Source organism: Boleophthalmus pectinirostris, unplaced genomic scaffold (genome assembly GCF_026225935.1).
Source record: "Boleophthalmus pectinirostris isolate CB_2022bp ecotype Guang Dong unplaced genomic scaffold, ASM2622593v1 HiC_scaffold_21, whole genome shotgun sequence".
Lineage (NCBI taxonomy): Eukaryota > Metazoa > Chordata > Actinopteri > Gobiiformes > Gobiidae > Boleophthalmus > Boleophthalmus pectinirostris.
Genome location: NW_026571175.1, coordinates 1 through 14,515, shown reverse-complemented (window position 1 = coordinate 14,515; position 14,515 = coordinate 1). Strand labels below are relative to the sequence as shown.

The window sequence follows — 14,515 nt, the reverse complement described above, 5'->3', positions numbered from 1 at the left end:
TGGCAATGACAGAAAAGTCTGCCAGTGTCAAACTTTGTACAAATCAGTGGAAAAAAGCCTGAATGTGTTATTTTTTTTATTGTTTAACCACATGAGAGCATTTTGACAAAAATAGTATGAAGTAGTTATGAAATTAAAATCAGAAACTTAAAAATGATACAATTTCTTGTAAATATTTTAAGACATGTATGTGCAACAATTTGCAGACAAACCTCTAATGCATTTCAATACAGCAAAAATATGAAAAAAGGGGTTGTGACTTTTATGCATTATGAATCCAAGTGTATCTAAAGTTAATAAGTTAATAGATTTTAGGATTGTTAATGGTTAAGATATTTTTAACAGTACCCATTTAGTTTACACAATCAAATTATAAGATTTACACATACACCTTTTGTGGTAGAGAATAAGCCGCATTCATGACAACAGTTGAGCAATAGCCAAACGATATGGAGTGAAACCATTTTGCCACTCATCCAAACCTGATATTTGCCAGGATACTGGTAAGTAACAGGGCAGAACTGAGGAAACCACATGAATGAGTGGTTAAACATATTCTCTTTAAAACTTTTGTCCAGTTGACAGAATCAAAATGTATTTTTAAATGGAACTTACCTGAATGAGGGATTACAGAGACAGTGGAACCATAGTTCTGGAATATTGGCATTATTTCAGGCAAGTTATGGCCACTTACTTAAACACAACCTTCTCAAATTAAAATACCAGCTCTAAACTCCACCCCTTACTTATTGACAATATAAACAACCTTCAAGGTAAGTTTGAAACAAAAGTAAGATGGTCAAGAGGGAAGGATTCATTAATTCAGACGTAAAGTGAAACAGCACACCACTAACAGACTAATTCACATTTTCTGAAAATGTTTTTAAATCCCTCAATGTAACACAGAGCAGAAAATACAATAAAATTTGAGACCTAGATTACGTAATAGAAATATAGAAACTTAAAAAAAAAAAAAAAGATTGCGCTTTCTAGACTGACTGAAATCTGAGGAAAAGATAATACAGAACAAAGAAGAAGCAGATATTCATTAAAAATGGTACACTATGTAACTTCTGGGGAATCGCACGCCACAGTGTGGACCTGCTCACACTCAAAATGCATGTTTCCAAGTTATTTTTGAACAGAAGACTTATAAATGAGTGATTATACTCCCACATTAGTCCCAAACCAACAAGTTACATAGTGCACCTTTACACATACAAGCTGGTAGTTCTGTTTCTGTTGTATTCAGAAAGTATGTGAGGATGGATTCACATGCAGCATACAGGCACTAGCAAACAGCCCTACAGCTAATTAGGCAGCGTTCATGTTCTAGAATTTGATGCTGTCACAATTTCAGATGGAGGGCAGGGGTCTATAATGGATATTCTGTTGTTTGTTTGGTTTTTTTGTTTGTTTGTTTGTTTGTTTTTTAAGAAATATAAAAATGTATGCTTCTTCAAATGTCATTATAACTGACAAGACATGGCATCCCAAAAATTAGACAGGAGAAGATTTTGAAATTATTTAAAATAAAAAAATTGTAGCAGTGTTTTTCGGAATAAGCTTCTCACGAGTTTGTTGTTACAACGGCAAATTTAAACCTATTTTTGTGGCAAATGTAAAAAATGTGTGCACAACTTTGTCCCATGTTTTTTAGTGAGAACTTGTAGCACAAGATCCATCCCCATTTTCCATTATTTTTATGGATAGGCTCCACAAAAATGTATGCTTAAGACGTTGAACTTAGTACCAGTTTTTGTTTAGACCAGCTAGACAGCTAGACCAGTTAAAATAACACATTCCACCATAGAATTCTGACCTGCCCTCTAACTCAATTCTACACTACAGGGATTCTAGATTGTCTTGAGGTCACATGAACACACCCTTGTGTGCACTACTCAAATTCTGAGTCTGACTGAACCTTGACCTTGACTTGCTTTTTCTTGTTGCGATTCTTATGCTTCTTCTTCTTTTTCTTGGATTTGTCCTAAAAAATGTAGGATAGAAACAGCATTAAAAGAAGTCACATGAAGTCTGACATGTCTAGCTGAAATCTAAAGCCCCATTCACACATATATACAGATGCATATATATAAAATATGTTTTAAAAGATTTTGTTATTTCGACATGGAAGCTTTTAAGCTAAGAGACCAAAATGACCAAAAAATAAAAATTGTTTTGCCTGTAGTGTCTCCCTTTAAGGTCAAAGCAATCAACATACGGTACATTTGATACTTACAGAAATCTTGTCCCTTCCTTCACTTTTCTTCTTTTTGGACTCCTATGAAAACCAAGTATTTATATGACGCCAAAACATGAATGACATTAGCAGTACTTTTTTGAACCACTATCAGATCTGTCCCTGTCGAAAAGCTTGATGCATGGGGACTTTGTTCTACTGAGCTAAATAACACCCCAGTAGTTTTTATTATATTATACTATTGAAGTGGTACACAAGTGGACCAAACCAAATAAGCTGTACTGGAAAGATTCACATGTACCACTAAAAAGTATGCACCCTTTAAATTTGATAATACTCAACACAGGACCTTACCTTGGTTTCAACATTGGAGTCTTCTTCTGAAGAGTCTGATGCCAACCGTTTTCTTTTTCTTTTCTTTTTAACAGGCTTTTCATCCTAAGAAACAAATGTTTACATTGAAATGGCAACTAAATTTTGCAAATACAAGCTAAAATGTATTTTACAATTCACACCTCATCTTCAGATTGGGACAAAGGGCTACTGAAGGAATCAGAAGACGAGGAGGAGGAGGATGATGAAGAGTGCTTAAACAGAACAACAGAAGCAAGCCTTGTTAGATTTGAGCTTAGACATGTCAGGACAGCAGTAAACTTGCTCTCACCCTGCTGCACTGCCGCTTCTCCTTCTTCTTCTAATTGCAGAGCAGACATAGTAGATTATAACATTGTTACAATAACACAAGATGACACAAGATGACATTATTAGGAACTAGAAAGGCAGAGCACCACTGAAAATCAAATAAGTAAAACAAAACATTGCAAAATGGCAGAACTATCAAAGTCAAAATAGGTCAGCTGTGGATTGTCTGCATCTATAGCATTTTATTGTCCCATAATCAGAAAATGCACATTATCATGCTATATGTTAGCTTTACCGTAATAGCAAAATACTGCACTGTTGTCTGAGAACTGTGAAAAGAGCTTAGAAAGTCTTTGCAATGAATAATTAGGATGCTCAGAAAGTGTAAGGTAAATGAGGAATAACTTTGGACCACTGCAAACTATTTAAAATGAACTAGTTCTGGTTTTCACATTTTTACAGGTAGCTACAGTGCCTTTGAAGTCATAATTTCAATAGAAGAAAGTTGTAATAATAGATTAGAGATACTCAACTTTTTTTAACAACATGACATTTTAAATATTTAAGAACCACCACCATATGAAAGTGAATACAGACTGCAAAACAATGGCGATTGGATGAGATAAAAACTTACATAAAAGCCCATAAAAGATGTCAAACTTTATATGTTGTCCCCATGTGTGTAAATATTTTTAGATAGATTGCCACTGCAGTTATCTGCCACTTATCAGCTGTTGAATCAAGTACATTACAGTCCGTGGAGGACTCCTCCGAAAAACCTTACCGGCTGTGCTCCAAGCTAAAACAATTAGTGCTTTGTGTGGTGCGGGTCCCACAAATCACGGCACCTACTTTTTCTACCCCCCTACCCCATGTCAATTAAAAAAGGCTACATTGAAAGTTAACTTATTATAATGACTACAGTTTGTTAGTCTGAAAAAGTTCCTGGAAGTAGTCCTGTCATGCATTGAACACAGGTCAGGCTTACCGCTCTTTTTCACTGACAAAATTTCAAAACTTTTCCATTACTTTTTCATGACCCACAGTGAATTTTCCATGACTTTACAGCACCCTGTATGTATAGAACTGAGCATACTTTTAGGGCTAAATATGAAATGTTAACCCTTTCCACTCCTCTTATGGATTGGGATTATAGTTTTTAAGCATTCAAAATACTGTCAGTGCATTTATTGTCATCTCTTAAACAAAAGGCACATACTAACGATAACTTAACAGATCGCTGTAGCTGCGTGAAAGAGATACTTAAATTCCATGACTTTTCCAAGATTTTCATGACCATGGGAACACTGATGTGTTAAAAGCACCCTACCCCGTTGCCTTTTACAACACGTTGTCACACGTGGTCACACAAAAATAAGCATCGCACTCTGACAGTCCACAAACACTTCACTATATAAAGCATTATGCTTTCACCAGATCTGTTATCTGATCAACATTGGCAAATGTTCTGACTACTGATCAGAAATACAGCACCATAGCTGACATTTTATCTTCACTACTTTTTCTATAAATAATATATACATAATAAATATCCTGTTTTTATTTCATGTCCCAGTGGATGAACAAGTAGCCATATATCTTTCTTTCATCCTTACTATAGTTAAGTACAAAAGTATAATTAATGTAATGTGAGAGCCACTGTATCCAGATAATTTCCCTTGTGGATGAACAAAGTTTGTCTAAATCTAAGTCTAAGTACAGTGAATACATTTCTTATTTGCCTGTGTCCAGAGCCTGGACCAAGTACATGCCATTCTTTCAAATAAATTAATCATTGCATTTATATAGCGCCTTTCAAGATAGCCAAAGCAATTTACAGTTCATTATTCAGTCACTCCACACTCAGTGCCAATCTGTGACATTGGCCCCTCTGACCATCACCATCACTCACGCACATACACACACACCACTTTCATACTAGGCAATGTGGGTGAAATGTCTTGCTTAAGGACACAATGACAATTTCTGCCACTGGCGCCCCCGTGGCACCTGATTTTCCCAGTGGTATCCCATCCAAGTACTAACCAGGCCCGGCCTTGCTTAGCTTCTGAGATCTGATGGGATCGGGCTTTGACAAGCTGGTATGGCCACATTTTAGCCAAATTTTACACTATCAGACTACTAAAAGGAAATGAAAGATATTGAAAATAAAACATCACAAAATAAAAGGAAATAATGAGACATATTTGCATTGTTTTGCAACCATCAATAAATCTAATAATGGGTCACAAGAGGTGACCAATTAGAAAAAGTGAGTTGCCAGAAAAAAGTTTGACTGGCATAGACTATAATGGCGACCAGTGGACAACTTTTAGTAGTGCAACAATTTGGTATTATCATTTTTAATCATCCATTAAAACCATTTTAACATCCAATGGAGGCTTTTATGTAAGGTTTTAACTGTATTCTTTTGGATCCTGGCCAAAGTGACTAAACTATATTGCTCTAATGCATTTGCAATTACTACATCTTATACTAGATATTACAACTTCAGTGTCAAATTGTAACAAGTTTATTCTCGTAGCACAAGCAATTTTATTTTTTAATAAAGTCTAATACTCCTTAAAGAGCAGATGTCATCACTGACATTGTATTACGGTGTGCTTCAAACAATCACTTCAATTCTACATTTCTGAACATTGTAATGACATTAGCATTTTAAATACTCTTTTGAGATCCCTGTGTTAATCCTGCAAGGTCTTTTGTTTAGTGAGTACCTCTCGCTTGTCCTTGTCCCTATGCTCTGTGGCTTTCTTTTCCTTTTGATTCTCCCTTGCCCCAATTATCTTTTCCCTGTTCTTTGCCAGTTCTTTCCGCCATCTCTGTAAAAAAAAAAAAAAAGAAAAAAAAGAAAAGAAAGTTTAATAGAAGATCGCAGTGATATGTAGCAGTGTTACAAAGCAGTGTTGAATTCAAACCTCATTCATTTTGTCTTCAAAATCAGCTAAGGCACGAGAGCCCTTTTTCTTTTTATTTAGTTGCTCTTTTAGTTCCTCCCTTCAAGTAAAGAAATAAAATTAGACAAGGACAGAAACATGGGTGATTCTAAAACCAAAGGTACACTACACTTCAACTTTTGTTTTTATTAATTATGTTATATTATCTTATGTTATTAATGTTTTAAAAGTGCTTGAAGAAATAAAACTATGTAACAGACAGTTGCTGCTTGACATTAATGTATTATAATCAGATACAAAAAAGGAGTATGCTCCTGCTTACTTATTTGGAAATCTACAACAACCATGTAGGAAATATGCAATATCTTGCATTTAGAGCTTCAAAGTTTTGTTGTCTAACTTTAAATTTCTAGGCCCTCTGAACACATCACAGCAGATCTGACAAATGCATTTTATCAAAGTCAACTGTGTAATGCTGATTTATATGAGAATATATAAGTCTATGAGAATTGTGACCCATTTGACATGAAAACATGTCAGCAATGTAAATGTAAATACATCACTTAATTTACTGTCTTTAAATGGAAACAAAATTGTGAATGTTAAAAGAAGACATAATTATATTTTTGAATAGCTATTCAAAGGATATAAACTGATAGATATTTTCATCAATAATACCATCAGGTCACCTGAATTTTGTCCTGCAAGGGTCCAATGTAACAACTACCTTTAATGAAATTGTACCACTGATAAATACAGCCAGCTAACAGGAAATGTAGCCCTAATTATGGAATCACCTTATAACATTTTGGTGGAGACCTCACCATGTTGGACGTGGTCTGCTCAAGTAGTCCTGTATGCTGGGCCCTGAACTCTGCACTGGACCCCTTGCTCGTGCCGCTGCAATAGGGTTAATATAAGCCTAAATTGCAGATGGGAGAGAATAAAAAGTTACTATTCAGAAAATACCTTCATCATAGCTGAAATAAATAAGATTAAAATATGTGATTGTGTGGGGATAGAAATCTGATAATCTGGTAATACTACTCGTTTTCTTCTTTGTACTAATGGGAAATTTCTGATTACTTCTCTGTGTGTAAAATTCCTCAGTTGTCCAAGTAGAATCCATGGCATTAGGAGAAATTCAATTTGTCAATTGGACAAAAGTTTATTTGGTCGAATACATTTTGCAGCTCACCCAAGCTGCTTCTTCAGTTCTGGTCAAAATGCTGATGGACACTGCTTTATATCTGCTTGAAGGAAGGAGATAACTACTCTGAAAATAACACCCTACTTGCTTACAATTTCTGTTACCTAGTTAGGCCTATTGAACTTGCACTGAGTGTGGGGTCATATTAGCATAATCATTCATAAGCATTCAGGACCATAAAGGGGTGCTTTCACACCTCTGGATCTGACCTGAAATTGTCTCCTTTTACTTTTCTATATAAAAGTTCAGCTGTAGAAGGTTATGACTCACTACTTCTGTTGCATTCTGTCATTACTTATTGCAGCTCATATTTTTAACAATATTGTACATTTCGAATAATTTTTGGGGACTAATTCTGCTTTATTGTTTAAAATTTATCATCTATATATACCACAGCAGTATATCGCACTTCAAAATTTGGTATCACGCCAGGCCAAGTGATTAAACAGGGACACTGCTGAAGCTTGTCTTTTTAGTTGGAGTGATGCACAGAAGCATACACACCTAAATGTATGCCATTTTTATTTAAAGGTCCTATATTACACTATTTTCTGATGATGTCATGTCGTTTCTTCATCAAAAACCTGGAGTTGTGTTTTTTATTCACACATTAACAAAGAAACCCTGCATATTTAGGCTGAGTTCAGTACATAAGCTGTCTCAAACAGAAAATGCACCACCTTGTGATATCAGGTGCTCCACTGCATTTTTTCAACTTTATATGCCATCACTATAATCATTTTGAGATTTTCAGCCCTGGAGCTAAAGGTAAAAGGTAGCTGTCAACTTGAAAACTTTTGCTTTGTGACATTACACACCATCACATAAAACATGTTAACTAGTTGTTAAATAAAGGTGACATTAGGAAAAAAAGTCAGCCAAAATGTTATGTTTTGTAAACATTCTGACCATATTTTATTTTTGACAATACCCCAAAATGAAGAATGACTGGATCACTGATACAAAAATACATCATTCTATAGAGCCAGAAAACATTTGAATGAACGCTAAACTCGGTATTTATCATCTTAAATTTTCCACTGATTAGCTAATATTACGGTAACTGAAACTTGTGTGATGTCACAAGCCGGAGCTCTATGCTAGTCCTATTTATTATCCACTGTCACTAGAGTCCATCCATAGCTCCTTTAGCTGTCCACTTCTCCCTTCGAAACAATCAGTGACTGACTAATGATAAAGGATTAGTTATAAATGTAAGATTGGTGGGCAGTACGCATCAGTGTATTTCAAAACGTAGGAATTAAACGGGGCCCATTAACAACGTTTAAGCTTAGTATTTGCCGAATAATGCACTCAAAAATAATGCATGTTTTCAGACACACAGCCTTACAGACGTGCTTGAGCGAGAGGAATGCAATGTTCATGTTGATCCATCTGTTTCTAAATTATTTTAAAAACTCACCACTCGATTGTCTCGCTTTCCCATCTTCAGCTGCAACTATTAAGTTAAATAACAACGGTTTCGCTAACAAAAACAGAGAAAATGTTTAGGTTAGGCTAACAGAGCTAGCTTCTACCATCTTGTTGTTGTTGTAGACTGGGCACAGTCAGTACATTGCTGCCCTCCACTGGTTAGGTGCAGTTGCACCTTTGAATGAATCGGCAGTATCACTATGATGAAATAACCACCCGCTATGCTTGACTGGTTCAAAAAATAATTCGTTCATAAAATAATTGCCCCAGACCCGGGTTCAAACCCTGCTAGGATCAGAAGACCCAATATTGCAGTCATGAACATAAGATTTTATCAGATGTCTAAGTTAAATATTACGACGATACGACGGAGTATAAGGGTCAGATGAAAAAAAAAATGCTGGCACTACGAGAATAAAGTCGTAACATTTCGACATTAAAGTCGTAATATTATGAGAATAAAGTCGAAGCCAGAAAAAGTCGTAATTTTACGAGAATAAAGTCGTAATTTTACGAGAATAAAGTCGTAATTTTACGAGAATAAAGTTGAAGTTAAAATAAAGTCGTAATATTATGAGAATAAAGTTATAATATTACGAGAATGAAGTCATAATAAAATCAAAGTCAAAGTGAAAAATGCGACAGAAGAAGAACCTTGTTTTTCAATATAAAACTAAAAATAAGAAAACAAACAACAATTTTCTTCATTATTTGCGCCTCCGGACTGAACCAGGATTGAACCAATACTAAACCAGGACTAAACCAGGACTAAACGAGGTCCAAGACCAGACCGGGACTGAGACCAGAACTTAAACAAGGACTGAGTCAGGGACCAAGACTGAGACACCGTGGTGAAGTTAGTTTTACGTTAGACGTTAGATATTCAGTTACGCATCAACAGCGGAGATGTTCATTGCCTGTGCCCCGCTTGCTCGATCACGGTGCGGGGAGCTATACACCAAAGCTCCGCTGAGTCCGCGGGTTAGGGACCGTCAATAAATTACAATTGCATTGAATGGAGTCTGCAAAATAATAATAATAATAATAATAAAATAAATTAAATAAGAAAAAAAGAAAAAGGGAATCAAATAAAAAGAAACAAAAAAGGGGTTGTGCATGTACGTTTTATAAAATATTTGTTATTTTTATATATTTTGAGGGTTAATTAGTAAATACATTTTTTCAATATCTTCCAGATCAATTAATCTAAAAACGCCAAACCAAGTTATTATAGTAGTCCTACTCCTCAGGTATCACGCACACCTTTTGATTTTCCAAATTAACCCTTTGTGGAATTTTTAGGAATTTTTAATCTTGAAAATCTGTGATTTTTTTCAATAGCTTCTAAGGTAGATGACCTACCAACTCCAAACCAAGTTATTATAGTAGTCCTACTCCTCAGGTATCACGCACACCTTTTGGTTTTCCAAATTAACCCTTTATGGAATTTTTAGGAATTTTTTCCTTGAAAATCTGTGATTTTTTTCAATAGCTTCTAAGGTAGATGACCTACCAACTCCAAACTAAGTTATTATAGTAGTCCTACTCCTCAGGTATCACGCACACCTTTTGGTTTTCCAAATTAACCCTTTATGGAATTTTTAGGAATTTTTTTCCTTGAAAATCTGTGATTTTTTTCAATAGCTTCTAAGGTAGATGACCTACCAACTCCAAACCAAGTTATTATAGTAGTCCTACTCCTCAGGTATCACGCACACCTTTTGGTTTTCCAAATTAACCCTTTATGGAATTTTTAGAAATTTTTAATCTTGAAAATCTGTGATTTTTTTCAATAGCTTCTAAGGTAGATGACCTACCAACTCCAAACCAAGTTATTATAGTAGTCCTACTCCTCAGGTATCACGCACACCTTTTGGTTTTCCAAATTAACCATTTGTGGAATTTTTAGGAATTTTTTCCTTGAAAATCTGTGATTTTTTTCAATAGCTTCTAAGGTAGATGACCTACCAACTCCAAGCCAAGTTATTATAGTAGTCCTACTCCTCAGGTATCACGCACACCTTTTGGTTTTCCAAATTAACCCTTTATGGAATTTTTAGGAATTTTTAATCTTGAAAATCTGTGATTTTTTTCAATAGCTTCTAAGGTAGATGACCTACCAACTCCAAACCAAGTTATTATAGTAGTCCTACTCCTCAGGTATCACGCACACCATTTAGTTTTCCAATTTAACCCTTTATGGGATTTTTAGGAATTTTTTTTCCTTGAAAATCTGTGATTTTTTTCAATAGCTTCTAAGGTAGATGACCTACCAACTCCAAGCCAAGTTATTATAGTAGTCCTACTCCTCAGGTATCACGCACACCTTTTGGTTTTCCAAATTAACCCTTTATGGGATTTTTAGGAATTTTTTTCCTTGGAAATCTGTGATTTTTTTTCAGTAGCTTCTAAAGCAGATGACCTACCAACTCCAAACCAAGTTACACCTTTTGGTTTTTCCGAATTAAAAATTTATGTTTTTAATGGAGTTGGTAGGTCATCTACCTTAGAAGCTATTGAAAAAAATCACAGATTTTCAAGGAAAAAAATTCCTAAAAATTCCATAAAGGGTTAAATTGGAAAACTAAATGGTGTGCGTGATACCTGAGGAGTAGGACTACTATAATAACTTGGTTTGGAGTTGGTAGGTCATCTACCTTAGAAGCTTGGAGGGGGAGATAATTATTACGAGATAATACGAGATCCTATCTCGTAACTACGAGATAATCCCCCCCTTCCCCCTCCAGATTTTTTTTTCACTGACTACAATGCTCTTTCGTAGTGCTGCACTGAGCCCTTTTGTCAAACGAGGTCCGAACAGGTCCTAACACTAGGTCACGTCACGTAGGCAAGGGGGCGGGGTTGTCGCGGTACAGATTACAGTAGGGGCCATTTTACACATTCTCCAAGAGTTAGCAGAAGAGGTAAGTTTGGAAATTTGCTTAGTACTCATAATACCATATGTAAGCTATATTATTGCTAACTGAGCTTCTCACGGTACATACTGCCACTGTGTAGCTACGGTGATATGACAGAATCAGAAGACCAAGTGATTTATTTGTTTATTTGCCGTATAAAGTCCTCCGATTTCGCGGGAGAAGACGTGAAATAATCGTGCCAAGTTTCATTGTTCGTATATCTGTTTTCTCCAAGTCCTTGAATACAGATGTACGAATTTACATAGGGTACAAGGTCCCAAGGTAGGGGGCTGTGGAGTTAATGAGGCTACATGAGATTAGCATAGCATAATCTACAGAATGCGCACATAGCTACTTTATATGGTCTTTTCACACCGCTACGCTACATAATGCACACATGGCTAATTCATATGATAATTTATTCACGTGTGGCGACATTGGATTGTTATTATTTAACGTGAGGGCTGTGATTCCTTTGTACAGAGGGCAAACCATGACCCTCCAAAGCACTGTAACTTTGCTACGTTTTCTTTGTATGAGAAATGTTATAAATTAGGGTGACCAAACTTCTGTTTTTCCCCGGACATGTCAAGTTTTTGCGTCCTGTTTTTTTTTTTTTAAGTGATGGAAATGTCCGTGTTTTCATTACCTTTCATTGGGCCATTAAATTGAGCGGCTCTCGTAGCTCTGTGACTCAGAAGGAGCGAGCAGACACAAACAGTCGGTCAGTCTGCAACATGCCGAAGGGCAAATGCGCATTTAACAATGACTTGGACAAGAAATTCTCCGATTTCCGTCCCGGTCCGGACAAGAGGGGGGCCATGTGCACGGGTTGCTAGGTGAGAGCAGCTCAGTGTCGAGACCCTCCCCCAGTCAGGTGTCCGGTTTTTCACAAACGGAAATATGGTCACCCTAATATAAACAAAGCCTGCAAACCAAGTAGAATTTCCTCCCCTTCGTCTGTCAGTACACATATGGCCTAGACGGTGTCGGCGGCAAGGTGGGGCATTTGAGGGCCGTGCCCCCCCCCTAGCGGCCACTGGTGCCCCACCCCCCAGCACAGGCCGTTATTATGACTATTTTAAAATGATTTTGATTGGCACATTTCACTTGGGGCTGAGGGCACAAACTTTACTGCGACATCAATGACATCACAGTCTGTTTATTTAGTGTAGTGTGATTGGACAACTGTTCTGTCACTCATGTCACGTCACGTCAACCTGCTGCGTCAACTCGTAGCAGCTTCACGATTAGCGGCAGCTGCTACTTCAGCTTAAAGCTCCACGCAGGAAATGGCGAAGACAGAGTCAAAGACACACTGACAGACCCGCCGCCAGGACCCGGGACTGTAGCCGCCGGGGCCAGGGCAGTCGCTCGCTGCTCTATCCGCCTTTGCCCGCTCGTTTCTGGGTGTAAAAGTTTGACCTGAGCATAGCGCGCAGAGGCATAATTCTACCTGGTGTCCTGGTGCTGATATGGACTGACCGTAACTTTCAGATTTAAATGGGAAGTGGGATTAAGACAACCAGCTCGTGCACTCGGCTCCTGGACCTCGCGTCACGGACCAGACTGGACCAGGATTTTGACCAGTTTCATCTCTTCATATTGGACAATAGACTTTTGGAGACAGAACCAGTGGGACAGCGGATAGAGGAAACACTCTGCTTCAGTCTCTGGAGAAGGTAAGAGGCTGGTTTTCATTAGTTTGCGGCAAATCTGAACTTGGAGCCTCACAGGTAAATTGTGTTATAGTGTTAATAGTTAAATAGTGCGTAAATGAGCTCGCGGGTGCGATGGAGCTGCTCTGGTTGTTCTGTCGTGTGCTGTAGGAGCGGCATCTGTGTTCATGTCTCTTATTGTAGTTTTGCTGACGTTGTTGGGTCTGGGTGTGAGCGGCGTGTTACGTTGTGTTGTTGCGTTGTGTTGTTGCGTAAAGTTTGTGCTTGGCTGTTCATTGTGCTCTGATCGATACTGTTCAGCCAATACTAACCAAAATGTCTGTTTCTGGTATTTGTTATAATACTACAGCCTATATATATAATACATATATTATTCATAATATATATTTATAACTTTGCCCTTGGTGCCCCTCCCAAAAATTATACCATCAGCCGCCACTGGTCCTGGTTTAGTCCTGGTTTAGTCCTGGTTTAGTCCCGGTCCCTCAAGTCTCAGGTCACTATAGAACAGGACTGGACGGCGTTACCCTCGCGTACCACGCTCACTACAGCCCTGGTGCTGTCCGATGCGTGGCTATTTCTAGTTCAGGGGTGTTTTTGACGAGAGGTTGTTGTTTAATGTTTACAACCAGTGGCCTTATTGTTTTTTAATAAACCTCAACCTTTTATTATTGTCTTGTGTGCGTATCATCTACCACACAGCCTCAACAACTATTGCAGCTAATAATAATAATCTTAATATAATGATGATAATTATAACAACAACACATAATTAGCTTAATACTGTTAAAGAAAAACGTGTTTGATAGCATGTCTGCTGTGTATGACTCCACTGCGTTAAAATATTTCTCAAATAACCTGTTTTATATTTAATGTTTGCAGACGACTAAGACAGGAAAGCCAGATAGTTACTGGAGGGACATCTGCTTCAAGTATGCCCAGGGCAAATTCCACTTTTCAACTGACCAGCGGCCAAGAAATGAAAAAAGGCCTTAGACAGGATTGATGCTTGCCTGCAGAGCCATGTTAAGGATCTGTTTGGGAGAAGCCTTCAGTGTACCTGTGGGTTCCACAAGGTAGGTGATTACTAAAGTACAAAAAGATGCAATTAAAGAAAGCTTTAATTCCCTCTTTTTGTACTCCCCCCAGCCAGCAGATCTGTCATCAGGTGCTGGGTCCAGTGAGGCAGGAGCAGTTGAGATGGAGGCAGGGCGAGTCCAAGTCGACACGGAGGCACGGACACAAGGAGAGGAGACATGGAGACAAGGAGAGGAGACATGGAGGCAGGGGGAGTTCCAGTAAGCACAGAGGCAGGGAGAAGAGACACAGAGGTAAGAGCATCAGTGAAAGGAGAGGGAGTGCTTTCACTATACAGCATTCATTATGCCATGACCATAAAAGGTAACAGTACTGCCACCAAACCTAACGCAATCTCTGCTCACTCAAAAAATGTATAAAATACAACATGTATAATTACATAAAAACAAACAAAAGGAAATTGGTTTGCTTCT

General features: G+C 37.5%; 1 protein-coding gene and 1 pseudogene across 1 annotated transcript; both read right to left on the bottom strand.

The window, feature by feature from the left end:
- Nucleotides 1–59: 59 nt before the first annotated feature.
- fam133b (family with sequence similarity 133 member B) lies at nucleotides 60–8,569 on the bottom strand. The gene is made up of 9 exons (XM_020941305.2): nucleotides 8,397–8,569; nucleotides 6,588–6,685; nucleotides 5,785–5,863; nucleotides 5,584–5,688; nucleotides 2,868–2,897; nucleotides 2,719–2,790; nucleotides 2,558–2,641; nucleotides 2,243–2,284; nucleotides 60–1,990 (listed from the first exon to the last, which is right to left on the bottom strand). The coding sequence occupies exons 1-9, from the start codon at nucleotides 8,418–8,420 to the stop codon at nucleotides 1,898–1,900; spliced, it is 627 nt and encodes a 208-aa protein (XP_020796964.1). The 5' UTR covers nucleotides 8,421–8,569; the 3' UTR covers nucleotides 60–1,897.
- LOC129410176 (5S ribosomal RNA) lies at nucleotides 4,844–4,961 on the bottom strand (annotated as a pseudogene).
- Nucleotides 8,570–14,515: the final 5,946 nt, after the last annotated feature.